Here is a 27,972-nt window from a genome sequence, read left to right as displayed (position 1 = left end):
AATAAGAAAGTTAAAAATGACGAAAATGAAGAAACTTCTTTTTTTCTACGAATTACCAATCAAATTGATTTGCCGAGTGATGTCTCCGATCTTCTTCATTATATGTGAACAAACAAAAATTTTCCCAAGTTAAACGAAAATTTTTGAAGTATGTCACCATCCTTATTGAATGAGCGACCCTGTAACATCATCGTTCTCACTGGAGTGAGCGTGTGACATGTTCGCATATAGAGATACCACAAGAACTCAATTTTCAAGCTACACCCATTCATTCAACGAGTTAGAGGACTATAAAAAGGAATGTTAAAAGTTCTTTAACTGTCAATATCTAGCTCACAGAATAGCGTCCGTGTCTTTCTCGTCTTTGCAATAAGTTCCATTGCCTCTGTGATGAATCTCTCCCTTGGTTTTTTCCTAAAGGAAATAACAAAGGGAAATAACGTTAAAAACCCTCTAGTCCACAAAGAAAATTTTAAGTCACGTAACTATCCCAAACTACAGAGGAAGTCGCATATACATGAGCAGTCAATATAGCAGATAATATTTCGATAAGCTGCTCATAATTCAATGAATTGTTAGTTACAAGTGAAGTTACAAAATAATTATAAAATCATAGACGATCAAAATATTTTCGACGTGTGTACTGTGTTAATGGGATCTGCATAAAGCTGTTGTGAAGTTCCACAAAGAAAAGTAAATTCGTTGCTGTCAGGCTCATTGCTGTCATACTCAGAGAACGCACTACTTGGTGATTATTTCACGTTCCTATTTTCTTTTTTCAGTGGAAGACAAGATAATTTACAGTTTTAAAAGAAACGGACAGAGCTAACGCTTTTCCCCTAATAAAAGCTTTTGTTTACAGGCGAGCTTGTACCTGTTGTCGTCCTAGTTTGTGTGTGATCCCTAATACTGCACCCAAGAAAGAAATTTTTGTCTCCTGATATGCACTTACCTCAGACTGTGGTTTTGCTGCATCAGCGAGACCTTTCTTTTCTTCACTCCTTCTCAACATGCCTTGCAACTGTGCAATCATATCCTTTAGTTTGTCACAGTCCCCCAATCTCTCCGCTGTAACCTGAGGGGCATGGGACTGGAAGGGTTTGTTCGGATTCTCAATAGTGAGTAGATACCGCTGGATCAAACGCCTCATTACCACGCGACGCTAAATTAACAAAAGGCAGAGGCACATACCGAAATGAGCTAAAAGGAAAGTAACCATGTTGCAACTGATTTTAGTGTTGCATCCCACTGAATGAAGAAAGTGGGCCAATTTTTCAAGACCAATAAAGAGAATAACTCCTTCCACAAGAGATTCAAGAATCCAGTCATTACCATTTAAGCAAGAATACCTCATTAGATAAAAATTTTACCCCAAGCCTTGATTACTCATCATTGTTCTCAAGCCTCTACTACATTCGTACTTCCTTTCACGTTGGTATTTATTATTTCTATTATCAAAGTGCCAGGGGAATGTTTTCTTATTTAAATCCACAGTGTACTCCCTTAAATTTAACGGTTGAATTAGCTCTTCGAACGTAAACGTGTTAGGGTGTAGCAAGTTGCATATATAATACATACCCTCTGTATGTCCACCTTATCTTTTAGTAGAGGCGCTGGTCTTTCGCGCCTAGCACAGCATCCGCGCTAAAAAAAGGGAAAAACAAAAGTAAGCAGCAGACATTGAACGGAGTATGTACGGATTAATTTTTATGACTATGTGGGTTTACAGGACTATATTCAACACTTAACGACCGCTACCGAGGGAAACAAAATAGACGGTTTCCCGAGGGACCAACGTTAAGTGATTTGTTATATAGCACAGCGTAGAAATTCAAGGGCAATGTGAAAACAAATCGTAAATTTATGAAGATCTGTGAGCACATTAGAGCGGAAAATACTGCACTGCTGAAATGTCACACCAACGCCAGTCACGTTCTTTTACGTGCAATGTCGGTCAACCTGTGCGGGTAACAATGCACTGTTACCCTCTGAAGTCACACATTCTGCGTTGTTGCCTGCTTAGAGACTTTTGACTGGGAACAGTTTCATTGTTAGATGTCATGTCAAGTCAACCCAGAGTAACGAATGAGAGAGGGCTATATAACATTGAATCTTTAGGCCTCTCCACCTACCATGAAGGAGGACGGATCAGCGCAAAACCTTCTACAGAGACGGATTACCAAATATGGATGAGGAATGAGGTTAAATGGCGGCGGCAATACATTGCCTTCGTCCAGATATGGCATCCACATCCGAGTTCTCGAGAACTTCCACTGGATATCAGCATCGTCCTTAAAAAACAGCAACAAATTGTCAACATAAGGTCAGCGCCTCTGCGACATGCGAAATTTCAGTTACAAGATAACATATTTCGTGCTTTTCACATCAAAACGCAGTGAATCGCAACTTGATCGTACCGATAAATAGCGCTATTTTGATAGATGCTTTTTTGGAGAAACACCTTCGGTGCAATAAAATTACATTACATCACGAGATAAAAATCGCACAAGTAAACGGGCTTTCATTGGTTTAACTTACCGCGACCCTCTGATAGGAGTTCGTCATCATTGCAATCAACATGTTTATGGCAACTACAATGGAAAAAATACTGTATAATCCCAGGAGAACTTCCCCTGCGTATTGAGTGATGATGAAGTTCTTGTGTGTTCTCAGGTCCGACAGTTCCGACATGCCAAACAAGTCCCAAAACAAGAACCTCAAACTTCCTCCGATCCTTTAAAAAAAACAAACCGTTAAACAGCAGTTTCACTAGACGCATTTCCTTTCCTTTCTTTGTTTCCTTGTTTTCTTTGTCGCACAGTTGGCCAAGTTTCTACGCAATCGCTGCACAACAGTTGGAAAAAATAAAGGAATTAAATTGCACTGTTTCTTTTTCTTTATAACCTGTCGTCTGTTATTTACTTTTTATTAATCATAATTTATCATTAAACTATAACTTATCTGTTTATTCATAAATTTTCAGTATCTGTAATGCGTCAGTAGTCAACTAAATCTATCAAGTTTGACTATTAAATTGGATGAGGTGGATCCAGTGATCACGTGATCTACCAGTCATATCATGATACGAAAACCGAGCCTAAATTTCCCTCGTTGGGGCAAAATTGTTCTTTTGATACATACCAAAGACTCAGTTAGTACTTACCTGGCAAATTCGTGTTCAGTTTCATTCCCCTGAAAAACTTTCCTTGTTTGTACGTACCGGGAGTAAACCTTTCGCTCGGCCCAACCGAATGCAAGAAACAACAACAAAAACAGGAACAGAAACTTGATAATGTCTCGCATCATTTTCACCAAGGACAGCTGCAGAGGCCCGAGAATGGAGTTAACTTGAAAAAAGTTTGAAGCATTTATGAAGCTCAACACCAGACTGATGGAAAATGTGGCATTAGAAAGGAGAATAAGGCGATATGCGTACACTTGGGCTTTGTCACCAAATACGTCGCCAATGGGTATTGTCCAGCCTCCAAATCCTTGCGCTGTCATGATGAACCCCGCAATCCAAAGGATTCCCGAAATTACGAACAACCCTATCATAAAAAGTGTGACGAGGTTCCAGTATTGTGAAATATAACGCTCTTTACCTTGGCGAAATGCCTCCTGTGCCTCTTGGAACAACAGACCGGCGATCCACAGCGACATGAACAAATCTGGTCAAGAAGAAATACAACTTACTGGTCTACGCAGAAGTTATTTTTTCGCCATAACGACAAAAGACTCAAATAAACTCTTCCACAACGGCTTCTTGTATACATCATTCGCTTACTTTAATTGTAAGGAGTGTGATAAATAATTGGCGTGTACTATTACTACCGATTAAATACTCATGAATTAATTTCAATGACAATTGACTAGAGAGATTGATTGTCAAACGATTAAAAAGACCTTGACAAGTACTTACCAATGACTGAAAACTGAAGCACATCAATCCACTTGTCCTGGATCGACGAAAATATGAGCAGGATAAGAAAGCAGCAGAACGACCCCGCGTGACTTACAAACTTGAAGAATGGTTTCTTCAGCATTTTGCTGACTTGAGAGTTAGGCGCCAGGAAATAAACTAAAACCAACACCGGCAACAGTAACGTTAATAATATACTGCATATCACTTTCTTTAGGAAGCCAAAATCTTCCCATCCTCCCAATCTGTCGTACAGCACCGAGTTGAGCATAAGCTGGCTGTAAGGGTGAGCGACAAACTAAAGGAAAAAAGATGACACGAGTTCCTAAAATGATCCACGTCCACTTTAAGAGGGCTTTTTGCCCAGCGCAAACTTAATCTCGTACGGGATAGGTTTAAACCCGTCACGAAATCTCAAGTCTGATACAACGATGGTGTTTCTTTTCTTTTTTTTTAATTCAATGCAGGATTTGAGAATTTTCTGCTAGTGCTAAAGAACCCAAAATAACCTCGCTTGTTGTTGACAAAGCCAAAGAATACTTGTATCCGAAAATACTGATCAGTGATCTCTTTTTCTTTTATTTTTTTTCACTCTAAGCTGTTCCTAAACGCTTTGTCTCGAGATCTACAAATATCTGCAACAGTTGTTTAGTCTTGTCGCGCAACATGCTCACTATATCCTAAGACATTTACACCTCTTGTCCGCAGATCACTCAAATACTCAAGCATCGCCCTCTCCCAAAATATTTTTGCCTCTATGAAAAACTGAGAACACTCTGTGTTTAGCTTAAACCCATTTTACGATATGAACATAATTGAGAATCTGGAGCCAAGCTGAACCGATACATTCGACGAATTTTAACTTACAAATCACCCGTAACGAACTCTAAATGTACTTGAGTCACGCAACCCCCAACATCACGCAAAAGCCCATTACTTTGACAGACAAACATTTTGTCGCTTGCCATTGACTATCACTTCCGCTTTTGGCTACCAAGTGTTATCAGCAACTATCAAAGACAGCTGTTCTTTTTTTCCCCCCGAGGTAAACCCCAAGAGGGTGGGCATGCATGTTTCCTTTCCCTTCCTCCCCTAAATTCACTGACCACAGACGTTACCATGGAGAGACCATGTTTACAGAAAGATGCATAATCATTACTTACACTTAACATATATTGACTTTTGCATCGAACGCACTGATTTGTTTTAAAATTCTAGTTATAGAATAGAGCTACGTCCCCGTTGTGCCGCAAAAAAAAACTTCCTCATAACAAACTGACGAGTACTATCCACATGGCAAATTTGTAGGAGCTCAATTTTAATTTGAAACTTTGGCATTTTATTGACAAATCTCAGGGCCCTCGTTAAGCCATCTACCTCAGCAAATTTCGTCCAAGACATGTTTTCCTTGACAATTCTTCGGAGCTTTCGTATCAAATTTTCTCTTCCCGATTCCTGCCTGTTTATTTTTACCTCAGCGTGTTATTTTCACTTTTAACAAACTATATCGTCGAGGATTGTTCTTTTATTTATCTTGAAAAAATTGTAATAATAATAAAAAAATCGTGATCTATGTCCTTCCCAATCTCAACAGTAACCAAGTCTTGTTTAGTTAAGCAAGTTAAAACGTTAATAGTCGTACCTTTTCATTACCATTAGCAATGGCAAAATTCAGCACGCTGAGCTTTTGGGCTTCCGCTCCTCCCCTGACTTCGACATGTTGTACTTGATCAATACCTGGTACCCTCATCACACAACTTATTTCTTCCATCGTGCGGCATTTGGCGAGAAGTGCCACTGCAAATTCTTCGCAGTTGTTAGACAACTGTTTGTAGTCCGCTTTGAATTCGTACTCGGTATCCACGAGACTCTCCAACTTCCGATTCAAAAGGAAAGCTCGAACGATCGGATCTTTGGACGAAGTTATGTCTTGTTCTTCGACCAGCTCCTCGCTTGATTTGTCGAGTAAATACGACATGCACATGTATACAGGACTAGTTAGCGCTCGATAACTCTGCAAACGGTAAAGAGAAGTCCCCAATCGCTTTCCCAAGCGCATGCATTCATCGCATTCACAGGATCTATCATGGAATGCTGGTTCTTCAATGGTGAAACCCTTCGACAAGAAAAGCTTCACAATCTCCTGGTTGTCATTGTGGGCAGCCAACATCAAAGGGGAAACGAATCTACTATACCGAACCTGGCTCGTCAGCTGTTCTGAAGACACATTGCTCGGACTGGCTGGTCGACTCTCTGAGTCCTTCACGAAAGCGAGCAGTGCCCTCACCCACTCGACCGAATCTTTGGCCACAGCTTGTAACAAGGCATTCCCCACTTCAGCTCCATTCTCAAGAAGAAACTCTGCGATATCGTGATGGTCGTTATTAACAGCTAGCTGCAGAGCTGTTTCTCCGGATAAATTCGCGCAATTCACATCGACATGTTTCTCCAGCAGGTACAAACGAACACCACGTGTGTCGCCATCACGAACTGCATCAAGAAATCTGCTCTGCTCCTCGCTGAGTGTTATGTCTTCAAAGTGTGAATCAGTTAGGTCTTCTAGGGTTACTGTTGTGAGATACGGTTCTGAAACTGCCCTCATACTCGGTTGACTTAAGATAACTACTTCAACTTGCGCGAGTGTCGAGCAATCATAAGAATTTGCGGTACTTATCAACCTTTGGTTGCGTGACCGATTTGACGAACAGCGTGACTAATATCGAACCTGGTCAGCGGCTTTGATATTGAGGGTAAGTATGTCATGTATGGGGAATTATAATAGCGGAGCTCGCGCAGCCCCATGATTATAAAAAATAGTAGTAACCTATCAGGCCGAAAAAATTTAGATGTACGACCGTACGACCATATATGGTGCTACTTTTAAGATGCGTGGTCAAATGTACCGCGAGCACACCAACGCCACGACTTTGTCCAGTAGTCCAGTGCACTGGGCTCCGAGTCGGACGACCCGGCTTCTAGTCCTGGCCGGGGCAAGGCGTGGAAACGTACGGAAAAAAAAAATGCGAGCTCCGCTTTTAGGCTTAGCTAAATCTATATATTAGACATTACTGTATGTATGAAGAGTATGGAACATAACATGTATTAAGTAGATGGTTCCTCGTACATGACTTCCCTACGACTAGGTGCGTCATGCACTTTTCACTCGTGCGTCACAAACCAGTCAAAAATGGCGACGTCCGTGGTTCTTTGCGATACTGTTGATTTTAAAATAAGTTTACGCTCTTAGCAAAGCCAATAGTATCAAAATTACATTTGAGTGGAACTTTCAAGTGGTGAAAACAAGTTACTAATTCATCACAATTTAATAACAAGATGCGCAATCAGTACAAGTGATAGGAAAAATAAAGTGATCCATAATAATCTATGAATCGTCAGCAAAAGTTTCAAGAACATTAGACTATAGGTCAAACCCTCGTTCTTGCTTTAAAGATCTCAAAATATTTTCATCGTATTGCGTACGATAATTCTTAGGTATGTCACACTTTATTTAAACGAGCACTATTTAAGACATCTTCAACTGTAAGTCAAAATATCATTGTCATTTTAGCACATTTTTTCACTATTTTCTATAGCAACTGTTGCAACTGTACGCTAAATGAAATTAGCCCTATGACCTTGAAATTAAAACAACCTTCTTACCTTAGTTCCACTTTTTATTGCTACTATAATCCTAACAATAACAACATTTTATTTTCTAAGGATGTCTAGTTTGACCAGTTTCTACTTCAGAAAACGCCACATCTTTTGTTCTGGGTTCGGCACGCCTACTAGTGCTGAAACAAATTCTGGAAAACATTGCTTATTATCCAAAAAACGCCTGTAGAGAGGTATTCCATACGAATTAGTTAGCGGTGAAAAGTAGTGCCTCGAAATCCTTGCAAAATTAGCAAATTCATCGGGAGGGAATTAACAACTGCGTAAGAGATCTTCGGGCAAGTAAATGATGGATTTTGAAAACCTAATCGTTTTCTCCGTTTACCATGTTAATTGAAAAACTACGTTTGACAGTTACAGGCACTTTAACACTTGTTATTCCATCTGCGTCTTTAGATTACGCGGTTTGATATTGAAGGAAACCTGAAGCTTTCGTATCTCCCTCTTAAAAGAAGTCATTTAAAAACCCAACCAGATTTCTTAGTAGGCGACTCAGTAAACACCGGAATAAGAAAGTTAAAACTAATATAAAGATGTTACAAAATTTATGACTACGACTTCCCAGTCGATCAGATCGTTTTTAACGCTTCATATTATTTGGAAAAAAAATAAAATTTTCGGAATTGAAAGAAATTTTTTTAGTATATCACCTTCAGTGTAGAAATTAAACAACGACTCTCCGAAAATGATGTGCGAACTTCGCTGTGACGTCATCGTTCACACTGGAGTGAGCGAGTGACAAGTTCGCCTGTAGAGACACTAATATAACTAAAATTCCAGGCTGCACCCATCCAACGAATCAGAAAACTATGAAAAAGGAATGTAGAAGTTCTTAAACTGTCGGTATCGAATTCACAGTATGGCGTATAAGTCCTTCTATGGTTTATGAGGAATTCCACTGCCTCTTTGATGAATTTTCACCTTGGTTTTTTCCCTAAAGGAAATTACAACAAAGAAAAGACCCGTTAAAAACCCCCTTATAAACATACAAACCCATTACATATTTAATATCTCAAAATAACAAGGAGGTTGCCTTTAAAAGAAGTATCTGTAAAGTAATCAACAGAAAACGATTCTTAGGCATCTTTATTCCGTGTACTCGTCTGCATTATCCAGATCGCCTCAGTTTTCAGTTCTATCCACACTATCCTCGTCGTCCCGATTCATATAGGTCGTTAGAAATAGTTTGGACTATCTTCCATATAATCTCTTCGATCACCCGCGGATAACTTGGAACACTCGGGGCGAACTCGGGAAACTTACGGAAACCAAGTCTAGGGCAACAACTGTGATTATTTCACGTTGCTTTTTTGCAGAGGGCAGCTTTTAACCCTTTAACTTTCAAGAGTGACCGAGACAGAATTTCAATATCAATACAATGTCGAGAAGACAAGTGATAAGAATAAAGATTTATATCAGTCGGGCAATTGTTGGTTGATTCAAAACCAAATTCTCCTAACAAACATCATGAGAACTGTATGGCGGACAGTAAGGAGAATTACTTTTGAGATCTGGGAGTGAAAGGGTGAAAGGAACGGGCACAACTAAGTTTCTGCTCATTAATGATTTTGTTTCATCACACTTGTTCCCGTTGCCGTCCTGGTTGGTGTCAAGTCCCTCCACTTGCACTCGAGGAAATTTTTGTCTCCCGATTAGCACTCACCTCAGACTTTAGTTTAGTTGCGTCAGCAGGACCTTTCCTTTCTTCACTCCTTCTCAACATGCCTTGCAACTGTGCAATCAGGTCCTTTAGATCGCTACAGTCCCCCAGTCTCTCCGATGTAAGCTGAGGGGCATGGGGCTGACAGGGTTTCTTCGAATTCTCAAAAGTGAGTAGATACCGCTGGATCAAACGCCTCAGTATCACGCGACGCTTGATTAACAAAACCAGAAAATACGTTATTCGGTTTATATTCGTTCAAAGCCTTTATAGCTGCGTTATAAATAATACGCGATTCATTTGAACATATTATTGAAGTGTGGAGAGTCTTTGATCAAAACCATCCACCATGGAAATGGGTAACCGGTCGTTTTCACCTACGAGTGGTTTCGCTAACGACCATGCCACTTAGGTCTTGGTTCGTTTCGCCAACGAAAGTAATGAACCCCTCCCACAAGATATTCGAGGATCCAGTCGTTTCCAAACTTCAAGATTACCTCATTAAACGAAAATTCACTACAAGCCTTGTTAACCGTCGTACTCAAGCCTCTATTAACTTTATACGTTTTTCTTCCTGGTATATTTTTTTATCACAGGGTTTAGGGGAATACCTTCTCATCAAAATTCATTGTTGACACATTGATATCGAGGCTAGTGGCTAAATTATTCCTTAGAACGAAAATAAGTATAGGGTGTACCAAGTTGAATAATGTACACATACCCTCTGTATGTCTACCCTATCTTTCAATCGTGTCACTGATCTTTCTCTCCTGGTGCAGCATCCGCGCTAAACAAAAAAGAAAAAAAAGTGAGTAGCAAACAAAGTAAGAGTCTTCATCACTCTGCTAACTATATGCAATAATGATCCTGTGGAACGTGCTGTGCACGAATACATTATACGAATAACTGGAAAATGACGATATAAAATCTTCAAGCCTCTCCACGTACCAGAAACGAAGACGGATCAGCGCAAAACCTCCTACAGAGACGGATTACCAAGTAAGGAGGAGGAATGAGGTTGAATGGCGACGGCATAACGTCACCTTCATCCAGAAATGACATCCACATTCGAGTTCTCGAGAACTTCCACTGAATATCTTCATCATCCTTAAAAAACAGTTGTAAAATGTTATTAAGAGGTCTCCGGAAAGTTATTAGCAAAAACGCAGTTGAAAGTTATCATATTCCGTGAGAAGCGCATCAAAGCGCATCAAAGCGCGGTGAGTCTTGGCTTAATCGCAGCGATGAATCGCGATATTTTGATCAAAAATTTTTTGAGATACACCTTCAGTACTACAAAAATTATACTTCTACTGGTTTATCTTACCACGACCCTCTGAAACGAGTTCGACATCATGGCAATCAGCATGTTTAGGGCAACCAAAATGGAGATGATAGTGTATAATCCCAGAAGTACTTCCCCTGTGTATTGACTGATAATGAACCTCTTGTCTGTGCTCAGGTCCGAGAGACTTGACTTTCCAAACAAATCCCAGAAGAGGAACCTCAAACTCCCTCCGAATCTGTAAAAATTAAACCAGTGAACAACAGTGTAAAATGACACTTTTTCCCTTCCTTTTTTTTTACTGCACTATAAGTCAAATTTCAACACGATCGCTACAATGGCAAGAAATATATAGAAACTAAAACTGAGCTATTTCTCGTTGCCTTTTAAAAACTATTGCATATCATAAACAAAATGAAATCATCAGTTTATTGACAATTTTATAGTATCCCTAAAGACCTAATACTTAATGCGACTCATAAGAGTTTTCCAACCGAAAGAAGTACGGAGAGACATACGCGCGTCGCCGTGCTAACGAGTAGGAACGCGCGAGATTTAACAAATATATAGGTTCCAGGTATTTTTAACTGGCGTAGTATAACAGCGAGAAGTCGTGATAGTAAAACCAGGCTTTAAGTTGCGTCTCCACATACAAATTTCCTCGGGGACCAATCATTAGTTATCGTCTGGGAGGGGACGGAGGATTTGATTTTTCTGAGGTGGGGATGGGCAGGGGGGGTCACATGGTTTTCAGGGGAAACAGGTGGGAATCAGTCGTCGCTATCAGAGTATTAAGGGGGAATTGTCAACTTTCTTTCATTGGTAATGTTGAGTGCGGTAATTCTTAGAATCAGTGACCTTGGGTGAGGTAAATGTAGCATGACGTATTGTTATCCTCTACCAATCAGGGCACGAGTATCTCCATTGTCACCTGGCTAAACATACTTAATACATATGAATATCTAGTGCTTACTTGGAAAATTTGTGTTCGGTTGTATTCCGCATAAATTTTTCCCTTCTTTCTACATACTGGGAGTAAACCTTCCGCTCAGCCCAACCGAATGCAAGGAACAATAGCAAAAACAGGAACAGAAACTTGACGATGTCTCGCATCATTTTGACCAAGCACAGCTGCAGAGGCCCGAGAATGGAGCTTACTTGAAAAAAATTAGAAGCATGAACGAAGCTCAACACCAGACCGATGGAAAATGCAGCATTGGACAAAAGAAGAAGATTATATGCGTACACTTGGGCTTTGTCGCCAAATACCTCGCCAATGGGTATTACCGAGCCTCCAAATTCTTGCTCTGTCATGAAAAACCCAGCAAGCCAGAGGAATCCTGATAACACGAAGAGCCCTAACATGAACAATGTGACGAGGTGCCAGTATTGTGAGAGATAACGCTCTTTTCCTTGACGAAATGCTTCCTTTCCCTCTTGGAACAACAAACCGGCGATCCACAGCGATATGAGCGAATCTGATCGAGAAGAACAACAACATACTGGTCAATGAGGAAGTTAGCTTTCCTTTTTCGCCCCAAGAAATATGCCACTCAATAAAACTCATCTCCAACAGCCCTTCGATACAACGTTCAGTAACGTTACTTTAATTATAATGGATAAAATGAATAGACCATTACGAGTCGCAAATCGCTATTAATTCAGTATCATATCACGGTGTCAATGACCACTCAAATAAAGAGCAAGCAAACCGTCTAAAGCGCGGACAAACGTGAGTCACTAAGCCGCTATTCATTTTAGTTTTATATCCGATTAATTTTTCTGAATCAAACACTCAGAGGCGAAGCAAAACCAAAGCCATCCGAAGTAACGTTTGACAATTGACTGGGAATTGCCCTAACCCCCCCCCCCCCCGAATTGCCAGTATATTTCATTTCCGTCCATTTACCCGCGTCGGTCAATCTTTACAATAACGAGAAAAAAATTTCAACAGATTACCCGCACCCGAATACAAAAGAAAATCGTCGACTCGCACAAATTTACTTCATTGTTTTTGTGGACATGATATCCTTTACCGTGCAATTAATAAATTTCACACTCTGTCTTCGCTGATTCTTTGAGAATAATATTACTGTTCTCAAAAAAAGCGATATCTTGAGATCTACTGAGTAGGAGAAATTGTTTGAAACGGGAAAGTACTCTTAAACTCAAGGCAGTGCTAGATAAGAAAATTTCACTGAGGGGTCGAATATTCTGTCGCGCCATTACACTTAATTTGTGCGGCGCCACGAAATGAACATGTCGGCATCATTTTCCGTGTGAATTGCTCTAAAGCCAGCTTTTTCACGACTAAATTCTTTTATTTTCAAGTTCACTTCCACTTAAGAAAGAAACAAGCTGTGAAATTAACTAGGTAAGAAAGTAAGAGTACAAACAAGATAAAAGCTTTTTATCGAGTTTTGCAGGTAGGTTTCCGATTTGCATCGGCTTTCGTCGAGAGCATTAAAGTCTCTCATAATAACGAGCAATCTGCGCGAAATAAATGAGTTATTACACAGGTTTTTTGAAGAGTATCTTTAGTGGATCTTATCATCTAAGTTTTTTTCCTGCTTAAAGTTTAAAACTATACCGGAAGTTTTAAAATCATCGTATTACCCGCACCTTCCTATAGTACCCGTGCCAAGAACTGTTTGTGGAAAAATTAACAGTTTACCCGCATGTAATCGGCCGGGAATTACGGTAACTATTGCTGGTTTTCAGTGTCACGCCATTCAAAATAGATCAAAATAAAAAATAAAAACCGTTCAATCGATTTAGTCTAGAATCTGGAAATAGAAAGAAGCTAGATATGTAAAGACTCTCGCCAAGATTCAGGTCACAGCAATTTTTCTTACGGAAGATATGAGGAGAAACGTTTTTCCCAAATTTATAGAGATTTGTATGGAGCCGCCATGCTGGTGCCCACCTAGATGGGCACCAACATGGCGGCCGGAAACCAGCAGAAACATCTGTCACTGAGTTTTGCTACAAAAGCGTGAATTTATCTCTCTAAGAACTCATAAACGTAACAATAATACTTTATTCTAATACAAGAACTGTTCAGATAGCTGAATTTCCCTAAATAAGTCACCTTTTAAACCAACATAACAGCTGTCTCGCTCGTCATGTAAAGGCCACATCACGCAAAAGCTTAGAAATTCAAGAGTAGTCTATCACTAAACCAAGAACCCATTTGGAGTGAAAATTTGTCTGAATATTAGTTTTTAGCTGCTCTAATACATCATGAAAGTAAAATCTCAGGAGGATCAATAGTTCTGAAGTCTGAAATTTAGTGACGTCACGTGAAAACCAGCAATACCATTGAGATACGCATCAATTGGTTGGGTAACAATTTATAAGAGCAAATGAATAACAAACGTTTAAAAAGTCTTGATAACTACCTACCAATGAATGAAAACTTAAGCACATCAAACAACTTGTCCTGGATCGACGAAAATATGAGCAGGATAAGAAAGCAGCAGAACGACCCCGCGTGACTTACAAACTTGAAGAATGGTTTCCTCAGCATTTTGCTGACTTGAGAGTTAGGCGCCAGGAAATAAAATGCAGCGAACACCGGCAGCAGTAATGTTAAAAACATACTACATATCACTTTCTTTAGGAAGCCAAAATCTTCCCATCCTCCTAATCTGTCGTACAGCACCGAGTTGAGCATAAGCTGGCTGTAAGGGTGAGCAACAAACTAGAGGAAAAAAGATGTTATGTGTAGATTTAAACCCATCGGCATGTAGTTGACTATGTCTTGATGAAAACAACTTTGAAACACGAAGTTTTGTACAACGATGGCGTTTCCTTAACTTTAATTTAACATTTGAGAGTATTTTGCGGGTGTTTCAGAATAATTAACAAACTTTGTTGTAGATGGTACCATACCAAAACTGTATCTCATAAGAAATTGATCATAAACACTTTTTTCTCAAGCGCTGTAAAAACGGTGGACATTGACGCTGTTATGGAATGACCATATTGCCAGAGATATGCGTGACCATTAATTACACTAAACATAAATTGACTCTTGTAATTAACTTCTACTATTTTGTTCCAAATTCTGTTCATTAAAGAAGCCTTGTCCCTGTTTGTGCCCGATGCAAAGTTTAACTGAAATTTTGAAATAGTCATTTGACGGAATGCGATTCCAAACTCAATTTCACTGATTTTTCCCTCCTGATCACCACAACAACTACTTCTTACGCAGTAACGCATGATAGTATGTTTTAGGGGGTACCTTCTCATTACCATTAGCAATGGCAAAATTCAGCACGCTGAGCTTTTGGGCTTCTGGTCCTCCCCTGACTTCGACATGCCGTACTTGATCAATACCCGGTACCTCCATTACACAACTTATTTCTTCCATCGTGCGGCATTTGGCGAGAAGTGCCACTGCAAATTCTTCGCAGTTGTTAGACAACTGTTTGTAGTCCGCTTTGAATTCGTACTCTGTATCCACGAGATTCTCCAACTTCCGATTCAAAAGGAAAGCTCGAACGATCGGATCTTTGGACGAAGTTAAGTCTTGTTCTTCGACCAGCTGCTCGCTGTATTTGTCGAGTAAATACGACATGCACATGTATACAGGGCTAGTTAGCGCTCGATAACTCTGCAAACGGTAAAGAGAAGTCCCCAATCGCTTTCCCAAGCGCATGCATTCATCGCATTCACAGGATCTATCATGGAATGCTGGTTCTTCAATGGTGAAACCCTTCGACAAGAAAAGCTTCACAATCTCCTGGTTGTCATTGTGGGCAGCCAACATCAAAGGGGAAACGAATCTACTATACTGAACCTGGCTCGTCTGCTGTTCGGAAGACACATTGCTCGAACTGGTTGATCGACTCTCCGAGTCCTTCACGAAATCGAGCAACGCTCTCACCCACTCGACCGAATCTTTCGCAACAGCTTGTAGCAAGGCATTCCCCACTTCAGCTCCATTCTCAAGAAGAAACTTGGCGATATTGTGGTGGTCGTTGTTTACTGCTAGCTGCAAAGCTGTTTCTCCAGACAAATTCGTGCAGTTCACATCGACATGTTTCTCCAGCACGTACAAACGAACACCATGTGCGTCGCCACCACGTGCTGCATCAAGAAATTTGCTCTGCTCCTCGCCGAGTGTTATGTCTCCAACACGTGAATCAGTAAAATCTTCGAGGGTTACTGCAGCAAAGTGGGGTTTAGAACTTGCCATCATACTCGACGACTAAGGATATTTGGCAGAGTGTCGATAAATCATGCATGATTTGTTCACGTGAATTATTCACGCGTTTACATTGGTTCAACCAATGTTCCCTATGATTTATTGTAGAACAGACGAATTGACGACGTCACCGTTGAAATTTTTTTTAGCTTTTTATCTGCAGCGTTAAAATTTGATGAATTTTGCAACCGGAAATTTGATAATCTATTTAGCACCGGTTATGTAGAACGCCCGAGGTATACGTTTTTTTTTTTTGCGGAGTTGGATGATTACCGTCATTCTAGATTTCTCCGTGACTCAAGCTAAGTCACAAAGTCACTTATTCCTTTTCTGTTGACTTTGCCGCGGTCCTTACGTTAGTTCCCGCATTTCATCAACCACTTTAGTATTTCCAATTTTTCATGGCATCAACTTGTTCCAAAGTCTTAATCTGCATAACTCTCCATGTTAAGTAAAGAATGAAAAGCACCCGACAGCGATTTTGCTAAAAACCGCAAGGCCTTCAATTCTTTCCCTCTGAACCGCAAATCCGGCCAGAATGTAGGCTCCGTGTAGACTCTTGTTTATCATATAAAACAAATACACTCTATGTTGCTATGCGTCTGGGCAGTGATAGATCACGGTAGACTTGGTAAGAACATCAGTCACACACTCGGCTGCATCTCTTGTAAATGACGCTTGGCTGCACCTCGTGTGTCACTTTGTTATTCTTACCACATTTTGACGTCATCTGCTATCTATTTTCTGAACGGACGCGCAACAACATGGAATCTTGTTAAGGTTACTTCCCACCTTCGCGGGTGTCCTTCGGGGAAACATTCGTACGCGCGCTAGTTTCCCTAAAATCCTAGCAAACTATATATCCGAAGAAAGCTTAATAAATGCAGTTTACAATGAAAATATGATTGAGGTGACTTTTCCTTTAAGGATGAGTCAGGAGCCGGTAAGGCGCGAAACGACCGAAGGCTCCTGTATTGAATTAATCGGGTATTGGATGCTGCAGCACGAGCAAAATGGCTGCACACTCTCCTTTACAAGGCATCAGTCAGGCTTTTTCGATATTCCGATTGGTTGAGTAGATATCGGCATCTAAAAGTTAGAATAGCTGAAAATATGCGAGCCGTCTTGCGTAAATCGATGCTGTGGGACAAATATTTCAAATATCAAAATTTCCCGACAAATTTTCGTTTGTCATTATTCTTAAGATGTTTCGGCGAAATTTGACGAGAATCGGTCAAATCTATATACCCTATAAATTCGCTCAAAGTGGCTGTATTCCTCCCAAAATGTCCCAATGGGACAAGAGAACTTCCTGGCGTCTATGACGATGGATCAAGATTTCCCGCGAGAAGTAACCCATTACAGCCACGTATTTTTTTTTTTTTAATCTCGATCACTCAGTGGAGCGTTGAGGAGGACGACACAACAACGACCTTCAGGTATGGAAAATTTTGGTTTGACAGCGACTTCTTTGCTCAAAATCTGGACGCCAGCGTGGAGCTCCGCCAGTACCAGTTGCTTTCACAAAGGAATTTATTTCTTTTCTTGACGGACTGGTACCCTGTCTTTCTTCTTATAGCCTGTTTTCTTTTTCTTCCGGTTTTGATTTTTCTACGAGCAAAGATTTTTCCATAAACAAAGAACTTCCAAGGGGTAATTTTGTAAAGTGCGCGATGTAAACAAAATATGGAAATAGGATGAAAATCGAGCCCCAACAGGAGCGGTTGACGCGAAAATTCCCCAGGGGATTCGCCCTGGTCTGACACCTTCCTCATTTATTAACTTTTATTTGAAAATACGTTTTTCTAAATAACTCGGGTGCTTTTAAAGATTTCAGATAGTTTATTATGGAAATGTTTGGTTGAATGTTTGAATTCAGTTTAGTCAAATAAAAGAAAAATCGATTTTTGCGGCCTCTGAAGGTGGGAAGTAACCTTAACTCCTTTACTCCCGAGATCTCATTAGTAATTCTTCCTACTGTCTGACAGACAGTTCTTGTGATGTTAGTTTGGAGAATTTGGTATTGGATCCACTAATAATCCCCTAATTGTCATTTTTCTCTATCCTCATCACTTGTCTGCTTGATATTGTGATGATATTGTAAGGAGAAATTTTATCTTGGTCAAGTGCTGATAAAGGTAACGAGTCTGGCGTGATGGCAAACTATCATAGGTGAACCTAGACCCGGTTTTGTACAGCACCACCAAAAAGACTGAAGGATAAAGGCGAGTTAGGAAGAATAATGACTTCACCATATGAATCTAATTGGAAATCTCCGTTGTTCTGAAACTACAATCCACATGGAGTTGATTTCTCTTTGGTAACTATCAAAGATGGCATTCTAGCTTTAAATAGACGTCTCAGATCGTAATAGTTCGTAAGCAGCTTTCTACATGTGATCAAGCAGTTTTGAAGGCACATTGTAGAAATAACACGTTAAGTATAATTCTTATAATTCTAGATTCCATATTCATATTATACAGATTGGTGTAAATGTTGGCTTAAATCTCTTGATCAGGGGTGCCGTGATGATATGACCACATTATCGTTGCACGTTACGTACAAAAATTAAATTCGTAAATCTGCTCATTTTCCATAACCACTAGCTCTAATTCCATAAAATTTCACTACGTTGTCACAAAAAATCGCCTGCTTCTCTTCTTCCGTTAGATTTGAAATACTCTGCAGGTAGGCTTGAAAGGTTTGATGATAAGATGCATCTCTCGCCATCGTGCAAACTGGCCAATCAGAGCCAAACATACATCGGTTCGCTCCAAATACAGAAGTCACGTGCTAAAAAAAACGGAAAGACGAAACAAACACAAATCGAAGCAAGAAATTCAAGCTGCACTGTGCAATGAATTATGTGATCAAGTATCAACCATAAATAGATAATGGTAATTAAAGCGTCGTAGCGAAATTTGAGAAGTTCAGTCCCTGGCCTTGCTAAGGCGCGGTATCCGTCTTATTCAACTCCTAGAAGCCTGGCAATTAACTGAAGTGTTGATCGTGCCCACCAAGGAATGAATGAGATGTTTCTACATGTAAGAATTAACTACTGACCTGTGCGTAAGGAATTAAGTCTCCAATTTTCCATTTTTCATGAGAAGCTTCTGTCACTAGCCCCGATCTGCAAGCGTAAGATAAAGACCTCAGTGTTCAAGTATCTCCACACTTTTAAGTTGCATTTACCGAGCAAGTAATTGTGCGTTGCCTTGTTATGATGATCTAATGTATGAGTGTTGATTGTGTTTTGAACAACTTGGTCCTGCAGATTGATAAGGTTGCAGTAGGGCCATTACTTAGTTGAGGCTGAATCTTTTGACTCAAGACTTTAAACACCCTTGAACCCTAATCAAGAACCTTTCAAGGACAACTGGAGAGGAACAGTCAATGACGAGCCTAGCATGGGCAGGTATGGTAATTCAGTATTATCAACTGAGTTGATAACATAAATTGGCCACTATAAAGAGTGTTAAAGTTGACTCGCTCTAACGAAGGGCAAACGCTCAAACGTCAGCTTTTATATTATTTACGGTGACCAATCTACGTTATTAACACAGTTGATAAGACTAAATTACCCTGTTATACCCTCCCACCGACGCAGCGACACAGTTTCTTTCGAAACTTACCCCCTCTGGCAAGGTAGGTAGGCTACACCCGGAGGGAGATAAGGAAGCCAACCCAGTTTCCATGGACCTGGGTCCGTGAGGAGTAGCACAGTCATGTTAAACTTGACCTGGTTCGACTGCAAAGTTGTTTAAGAGTTTTTAACGTAACTTCAAGCACCACCCAACAACACGAATAATGGTCAGACATTGGGATATCGCAGTAACGTAAATGAAATTGGGAAGACAGCTCTCTTGATTAAATATACTTGGTAGGAGCGCAACCTATAACCACTTACAAGCTTTACTTACATTTTGCAAAAAACGTTCGGATTTTGAGACAAAATTTGCATTCCCTTTTTCCAGGCATCTATCTTGCCTTCTTTAATTTCTGGTTTTGCAGCGTGGTCAACAACAAACTTCAGGCTAAAATTAGAAAAAAGAAAAGAAAGCTTAAAAGTGAATGCTGTTCCACAAAATCTGTTAGTAAACCCTCCTGTGTGTACTTCCTCTCACTAAAAGGTCAATCTACCGATAAAAAAGACTTTGAGACGAAGGTTTTCAATGGCAGTATTAACCATGAAGTTGAGCTGACATTTTAGTCTAATCATATTCAGTTATTTTCTGTTATAATTAAAGTTTTCAAGTTTGACTTTTTTGTATCAATAAAACTGAGCAGGATTGAGATGCGCTTCCTTTGAACATTTTAGTCCAATCCTCTCATGGGTACTCCTGCATACAGCTTCCCTCCTTTCCTTGCCAGACTAACAGCCTCACCCAAATCATTAACAAAGACATTTGAGTGTAAAGTAACATAAAATTGACCCTCTTATCAAAAGATTATATACAGGCAAAGAAAAGTGTGACAAATTATTGAATGCTTCTACATTTATTGGTCTACATAAAAAAAAAATGAAAACAGTGAATAGTACAGAATGAGGAAAACACCGACAACAACAACAACAACAACAACAACAACAACAACCATTAAAAAAACAAAATAAATTTATGACAAAACTTACTTTGGAAACTTTTGAACCACATCATTAGCCAAATTCAAGTGCCTTGTCCTTTGAGAAGAGAAATAAACAAATTAATAAATTTCTGTGATTTCTTAGGTAATTACAGTTCCCATTGGTTGATAGTAAGCAGGACCACGGTCATGAGTACAAACTTATGCAAATCAGTGTGTCATGTGGCATGCCAGGTGGAACGTTTACCCAGGGCCTTACCCAGGGGCTATTTACCAGATATGACATGTACCAAAATTGTTAGCTCATCACCACCATTACTTCATTAACATAAATATTCATTGCTATCACTGTCATAACATTCCAAAGTGTAACCTTGGAATGTCTTAACCCTTTAACTCCCATGAATGACCGAGACAGAATTTCTCCTTACAATATTGATACAATATCAAGCAGACAAGTGATAAGAATAAAGAAAAATATCAGTTAGGGGATTAAAAGTTGATCCAATACCAAATTCTCCAAACTAACATCACAAGAACTGTATAGCAGACATTAAGGAGAATTACTAATGAGATCTTGGGAGTTAAAGGGTTAACCTTTTCACTAACATGATCAGATGTAAATTCTCTGAATTGTTTTCCATAACATTTTGAACATTTTAAATCAGAGAATTTTGTGTTCAATCAACCAAAAAATATCCTTGTTTGTATTTTTTTCTTTCTTTATATTATCTTTCCTCTGAAAAATGTATCAATATTGTGGGGGAAATTTCCTTTTGGTCAGTCATGAGAGTAAAAAGTGCTAAGAGGACTCAGGGGATACTACAGTGAAAAATAAATTATTACTAATGTCTACTGACCTTACAAGTAAATCATATGTCAGTCCCCTTTCCTCTAAAAATCCTGAGAGGATAGAATCAAAGTCAGTACAAGTAGAAGTCAAGCATGATAAATCCATTCCTCTTCAACTTTAAAAGTTAATATTAGCAGATTACAGCATGGAAGTTTAAAATTATCTTTCAGTGCCTAAAACCCAAATGGCACACTACACATAACTTTTTTTGGTTTGAGATGACTTTGATTTTTGACATTTTCTTATTAAGCAGCATAGCATTGACAAGGAAGGAAACAAGATATTTTAAACTTTGATCATTTATGGAGCAACAACTCACTTTATTCACTGAGAAACATCACTGAATTCTGTTGCCTTGGAACATTTGTGCCTACCAAATTAATTAAATAATCAAATAGACCTCTTGGTATTTTTTTATTGCCCTAAAAGTTGGAAATTTTGCAGAATCATTCTTTTGGGGGGCTGATTTTTCCAGTCTGCTGTGACACATGTTTGCATATTAATAACAACCCACAAACTTGGCAAATATTAAAACTAAAAAAAAAAAATCCATGTTGCATGGCTTTACTTAAGGGTATTAAATGACCATTGACATACCTAAACCTCTCTGAACAGATTCTCTGCCCAACCAATCATCTGGTTCTCCTTCTAAGATGTTCCTTACCCCCCTGAACTTTGGATGCTTCATATAATTGTCTAGAATAGCATCAACCTTTAAAAATTGAAAATCAACTGTTTCCAATTTTTTCTCATTTGATCATGTTAAATGAAATTAATAATCTTCTATAAAATCAAATTGATCAACACTGAAGTTTTGGAAAATCAAGTAAGATTATTGTCCAGTATTAACAAGTTTCTATTTTTTAGAAACCTTGGTCAGAAGTTAAGATCAAAACCACGTCTGCAGTGGGTAATATTACAACATTTTATAGTTTGCCAAGTCAAGTACTGGTAAATCAATATTTTCTAGAGAGATTTACCTTTGGGTCGGTAAGGTCAACCCATCCAACAATTCCAACAATTGTTGAACTTTCTTTGGCCACTTCTAGTATCCAGTCTGTTTAAAAAAAGTCATAAATAAACTTTAACCTCGACATTACATGTAAAATGTCCTGAAGCTACATGAAGTTATGAGATATTGAAGTTACCTTGAATTTGTGGGTCTTAAATCATTATTGAGTCAGACATAATTAAATTGAAGGATTATTTAAAAAAAAAAGATGCTCTAACAATAGTTATCAAATGTATATCATACCAAACATTAGAGTCTTTGAAAAAAGTCCATGTTTACCCTGTATTTAACACGACTGGTTTTAGCTAATTGCTTAAATCGCAAGCATTGCACGTAAATACAAAAAGCATAACAAGGGGGAAGGGAAAAGAAAATTGCAATTCAAAGTGCATTCAAATAAACTTAAGAAAATTTCATTCATAAGCAATGATTGATGCACTCTGAGGTGTAGAGTAGAAAAAACTACACCAGCTAGAGCCATGTCAAGTTGAAATTAAACACAAACATCAAACATTCAAGAATTTTCAAAACAGCTACATTCACTGCAAATCTAATAGCACATCTTATGTCAACAGAATTAAGCAAAAATAAAACAAAATTCTCAAACATGATTGGTTATCAACAGCCAGATTTGAGCACCAACAGGACACTGTGTATGCACCATGCTTGTCATTGGACAGTGTAATAGGACAGTTGATGTGTCATGCCTGTATACATGGACAGTAAGCATCATGTGTGCATGCTGCTGTCATGCATTTCACCAAGTTAACAATTGTTTTCTTATGAAACCTATAACTGATGTCTACTTTCTTTCTCAAATTGTTCCATAGTTTCAATTAATTGGTATCAGGACTTTGTGTTGTCCAATTCTGTCTGTAATCAAACTCCTGACTAAAAAATCAGATTCCCCTTTCACAATAGTCCGATTTTGTTAATCACTTTAATGATTATAGACAAAATTGGACTCCACTCATTCCTATTATCATTATAAATCAAGACTCAGATGAATCATGAACATTTGAAAGGAATGAAATTATTAAAACTGAAAATGTATTAAAAGAATCAGTATGAAAAACTCATCGACTAAAATGAAGGTAGCATCATTTTTAAAAGCTCTCCAATATACCTGTTTCTTCGTAGGTTTCATTGACTTGGACAAAGACCACTTTTCTCACAGGAGATGGAATGAGTGCATCTTCAAGGTCACTCAAATAGAATGGTCTATAAATGGCAGTCAGCTCTGCAGGAGGCCATGGATAGTAATACCTATCTGATGGCAATAAATCTGGTAGAAAAATAATTATTTATTTAACTATACTGTGATCCAAACTGCAACCATTTTGATTGCCATGGAGACTAGGAAAAATTAAAGCAAATAAGGAAATAAATTTGTAGCGTAGGTTGTCAATTTGATGACCTGCATCTAGAAGTCATACAGCAGGTTGTAACATTTTAAGACTTGCATGGTTTTATCAGTTGGAAGTTAAAGAAAAACCAGTCATCATAAATCATTACTCAATTGTCCACTTGTTTTGTACTGTGAAAAATTGCTTCTTTCTCCTTCATTGCCGTGTTTTAAGGCTTGAAGTGTTGTGTAAAGCTCCCAGTTTTGGGAAAACAAATTTCAGTCAGATCACTTACTTAAAATACAACCTCATTTTAGAACCTCATTTTGTGAATCCTTTGCATGATTATAAACAATTATTGGATGAGGTTTTTGTGATATCCAAAATAACCAAGGTCGAGGTAGGCTGATAACCCTTACCAAGACCTTGACTATTCTGGATATCACAAAAACCAAATCTAATAATTTTTTTAGGACAAATTGAATGAAAAAAAAATTGTCATGACAATATGTGGAACTAAACATGTTTAGTTTACTTGAACTGTTTAGCCAGACTTTGAACTTTTTTGCACCTTAAAGATGTGAAAATATCATTGTATATTATTGTTTTGATTGTATGCAGTTGTTTTGACCAAACACACAATGTCACTTGCAGGGTTTGAATAAATTATTTTTCCCTTTGATGTGTGCACTTCGCTTCTGCATAATTATAATAAGCTCATTATAATCTCATGTTTGCACGCTATTTTCTGACATTGTGTTTTGTGCTGCCTTTTTACAATTTTGAATTTTACAACTGTAACCTTAATTAAAGAAATTTCGACAATCAGACAACTGTAGCATGATGAGCTTTGTATTGGAAAAAAATTTTTATGCAAATTAGTTGGCTGCACATTCAATGTGCAGCCAGCTAATATGCATATTAAGTAATTCAAGCCAAGGTTTGATGCCTCTTGGTGGCATGAGGTGTTCGCTGAACATTCTAGGACATCCAATAATCCCTGCGAAAAAAGTTAATAAAGCTCCCCTCAAATGAAATGGAAAAAACCCCAACATCCGATAATTACATTTCCCATTGTTTTCCAGATACAACTCTACTTTGTTTGCTCATTTTCCAAAAACAAGAGTCCAGAGACAAGCCTCATACAAAATTAACAGGTCTAATTTGAAAAAACCTAAGGGGCAGTATGCTAAGCTCATTTTCTTTGTTGAAACAATACATGTCTTAAAGAAGACAACAGTATATCGTTAACACAAGGTCCACAAATAGTCCTGACCAAATATTACAGAAACAAACAGGAACAATTTAAAACACATAAGAAGAAGAAACTCAAAGATGGCCTAAAAAATGGCATCAGTTAAGCTGATTTCGCCTCCATGATCGAAGCCAAGGCCTGAATAAGGCTAACTCCAACAAACCCTTCTCTATACAGGTCATGGTTTGTACTTTTAAAGTCCAGAAACTGTGTTGATTAGATAATCCAGAGAATACAGACTGATGGTCTCCCTGTTCAGTCTACAAGCTTTGGCGCAATGCAACTATCCTTATAATGACCTTTTATGTGCAAAGATTTTGGAATGGCATTTTTAGCTTTTACAAAGACATCACTTTTGCCAAAATCAACTACAAAAGGGTAGAAGCTGGTCTTCACTTTTTCTTACAACACTGTTATTGCATTTTGATCATTGTGAGTACAAATATTATTTAACACAACTGCCATGTAAGGAGGGTAAAGAAGAGGTCAAAAATAACACTGGTATACACTACCCAAGAGGGTATAGGAGAGACTGAAAGTAACCCTCAGGTATACACTACCCAAGAGAGTAATGAAGAAATTAATAATAACCCTCAGGTATACACTACCCAAGAAAGTATGCAAGAGACTAAAAATAACCCCCAGGTATACACTACCCAAGAGGGTATAAAAGAGATTAAAAATAACCCTTAGGTATAAACCACCCGGGAGGGTATGCAAGAGATTAAAAATAAAATACACACTACCCAAGAGAGTATACAAGATTAAAAAAAACTCTCAGGTATATACTACCCAAGAGGGTATAGAAGAGATTAAAAACTACTCTCAGTAATACACTACCCAAGAGGGTATAGAAGAGATTAAAAATAACCCTCAGGTATACACTACCCAAGAGGGCGTAGAAGAGGTTAAAAACAACTGTCAGGTATATGCTACCCAAGAAGGTATGCAAGAGATTAAAAATACCTCTAAGGTCTATACTACCCAGGAGGGAATGCAAGAGATTAAAAATAACCCTCAGGTATAAACTACCCAAGAGGGAAAAGAAGAGATTAAAAGAGAGTAGAGCCCAAGAGAGTATAAAGGAAATTAAAAACAACTCTCAGTAGACACTTGTCTCTAAATTACCGTGGACACATTTAAATCAAGAAAGGGAAAATGTCGATCCTTTTCACGCTCAAGGGTGAATTGGATCGACGGCTCTACTGAATTCAAATGCGACAAGAGGCGCTCCGCTTCATTTCCGGATACCGCAGAAATAACATAATATAACATGAAGGCACTAGACAGGAGTGTCGAAACGTTGGGTCTATGAATTGTAATTTCTTCGGTTACATTCATTAAATCTGCAAACCAGTGTAGCATCAAACTATGTCAAATTCTTATAATTTTGCCATGGCTGTTATTTCGTTAGATGACCATCTCACAGTTAAAGCTTCGGCCGCCAGTGGTTTGTTATATGTACGCAATGTTTTTGCAATCTGTGTATGTATACTCACGTATGTGAGCGTCCACGATTTCTTTTCCATGAAAAAGGTTCATTTCTGGACGAAATCAGTAGGCTCAGTACGGCGTATCCGGCCCAGGATTTGATACTCGTCATACAGGCGATGAGATCACAAGCTTCTCGTCACACTATGTGAAAGCACCACATTGTATCATTTGGCGAGAGAAATCTGGGGAGAGATAAAGACGGACTCATTCCATGGGACTTGCCGGATGTAAGAGAATGTTGAAAACTCTAGCAAATTCTTATAAGACCCCATCTGATACCGAAAACAAAAAAAAGAAAAACATCACTCAGACGTTGCAACCCTTTGTATTTTTCTAAAAAAATGTTGCATTCAAAACACAGGGGAATAGTTGCTGATTTGTTTTAAGCCTGGTTACCACATCCCATAGAACCTCCAAATGGTCGTGAACCTTAATTTCCCACTCAAAATAAATTTCAATCTTTGAAATATCCATTTCGTGATAAGAACCCTTAACCAAGTTGACATGCAAAATTTGAGCCAAATCAGTGAACCTGCCTGTTCGACGTGGTCCAACATTTACGGACTATCACATCTAAAAATGACAATGAAACGCGCACACAGAAATAACATCAAAACAAAACAAGTCAAGCGATAAATTGGGGGCATCGTGGTTCTAAAAAATCACAGAACCTCCTAGATAAGAGGGTCTCAATAGGGTGATGGCTTTAACGGCTTTTACGTTGTGCTTGAAAGAAAAGTTTTTACGGTTAACTTTATCTAATGATTAACGGTTAAAATTTGTCAATTTTCGCGCTTATCGGCTGTTTTTCGCCTTTTTTTTTTACGTATGGTTAGCCTTATTGTTTTTATTACAACGAAGGGCTGAAAAATAAATTAACAAGAACTCCGCTTTTAGACTTGGCTAGATCTATATGTTATTGGTCACAACTGCCAAAAATTGATGAAACGGCAAACCTGCACGAAGCTCATCGACGTCGTGACCCTGAACCAAATTTCACTCAGTATAATGTGCATAGATCGATTGCTCGCGAGTAGAGACGTTACTGTAGAAAAAAAAGACACTTAGTTCGTCGGCACTAACATTGCCGTAAGCTAGCGATGCTTAAGTAAATCTTAAAATGAAAACAAAAATAGTTGTGGATTGCTGAATCTCACTCCTATTCGAAAACACAAATTTTCTCCCAAGACTGATCGATTTTTAGAGTGAGTAACCGCCAGAGATCTCAAGTCTTTCAAGATGCTTTGTTGCGATAGAAGGAGTTTTGAAACGCCTGGTATTATCTCGCCATTATATGCAACCCCCCCCCCTCCCCCTCTCCCGAAAGTGTGTAAGCGTTGTTTTTTTTGTCTACACTGTAATGTAGCCCCTTAATGGTGTTTATCAAGATCCAGGATTTTCCTTCCATCCTCCATATTTTCACACCTCTCCTCGGAACTGTCTGAGCTATCCAGAAATGTTCATGCCTCTGGGACGGCAACGTTGGAAAACAACAGTCTTTCTTCCACCGAAGTGCTGTTATTAATAAATTTATCAGTTCTTATCTCACTACTATCCTCACATGATGGAAGAGTCATCACGACCCTGCCCTCCCCCCCCCCTTTCAGCCATTGACATCTTCAGATGAGTCAAACACTTCCTTGTTTTCTTTCAACTGCGATATATTTCTCAGCTCTTCCT

At 38.8% G+C, this 27,972-nt stretch overlaps 3 protein-coding genes across 4 annotated transcripts; all 3 read right to left on the bottom strand.

The window, feature by feature from the left end:
• Positions 1-84: 84 nt before the first annotated feature.
• LOC113672143 (short transient receptor potential channel 6-like) lies at positions 85-6,639 on the bottom strand. Of its 2 annotated transcripts, XM_089204771.1 has the most exons (9): positions 5,562-6,639; positions 3,920-4,217; positions 3,164-3,668; positions 2,539-2,734; positions 2,133-2,291; positions 1,579-1,644; positions 953-1,162; positions 347-414; positions 85-293 (listed from the first exon to the last, which is right to left on the bottom strand). In XM_089204771.1, the coding sequence occupies exons 1-9, from the start codon at positions 6,519-6,521 to the stop codon at positions 281-283; spliced, it is 2,475 nt and encodes an 824-aa protein (XP_089060897.1). In that variant the 5' UTR covers positions 6,522-6,639; the 3' UTR covers positions 85-280. The 2 variants fall into 2 exon arrangements, with proteins under 2 accessions (XP_089060897.1, XP_089060896.1); XM_089204770.1 differs by having other exon boundaries at positions 85-414; positions 5,562-6,638.
• Positions 6,640-7,230: 591 nt separating this feature from the next.
• On the bottom strand, positions 7,231-16,645 carry LOC149047175 (short transient receptor potential channel 6-like). Its single transcript, XM_089204773.1, has 8 exons — positions 14,786-16,645; positions 13,945-14,242; positions 11,513-12,017; positions 10,582-10,777; positions 10,203-10,361; positions 9,976-10,041; positions 9,258-9,467; positions 7,231-8,528 (listed from the first exon to the last, which is right to left on the bottom strand). Exons 1-8 carry the CDS (start codon positions 15,743-15,745, stop codon positions 8,478-8,480), a joined length of 2,445 nt encoding a protein of 814 aa, XP_089060899.1. The 5' UTR covers positions 15,746-16,645; the 3' UTR covers positions 7,231-8,477.
• Positions 16,646-17,522: 877 nt separating this feature from the next.
• On the bottom strand, positions 17,523-26,492 carry LOC113672133 (uncharacterized). Its single transcript, XM_089204775.1, has 9 exons — positions 26,298-26,492; positions 23,324-23,482; positions 22,166-22,242; positions 21,783-21,897; positions 21,193-21,235; positions 20,382-20,429; positions 19,672-19,785; positions 18,815-18,881; positions 17,523-18,544 (listed from the first exon to the last, which is right to left on the bottom strand). The coding sequence occupies exons 1-9, from the start codon at positions 26,338-26,340 to the stop codon at positions 18,338-18,340; spliced, it is 873 nt and encodes a 290-aa protein (XP_089060901.1). The 5' UTR covers positions 26,341-26,492; the 3' UTR covers positions 17,523-18,337.
• Between the last annotated feature and the right edge of the window lie 1,480 nt (positions 26,493-27,972).

This window comes from Pocillopora damicornis, chromosome 4 (assembly GCF_964200805.1).
Source record: "Pocillopora damicornis chromosome 4, jaPocDami1.2, whole genome shotgun sequence".
Classification (NCBI taxonomy): domain Eukaryota; kingdom Metazoa; phylum Cnidaria; class Anthozoa; order Scleractinia; family Pocilloporidae; genus Pocillopora; species Pocillopora damicornis.
This window is presented reverse-complemented; position numbering and strand designations above follow the sequence as displayed.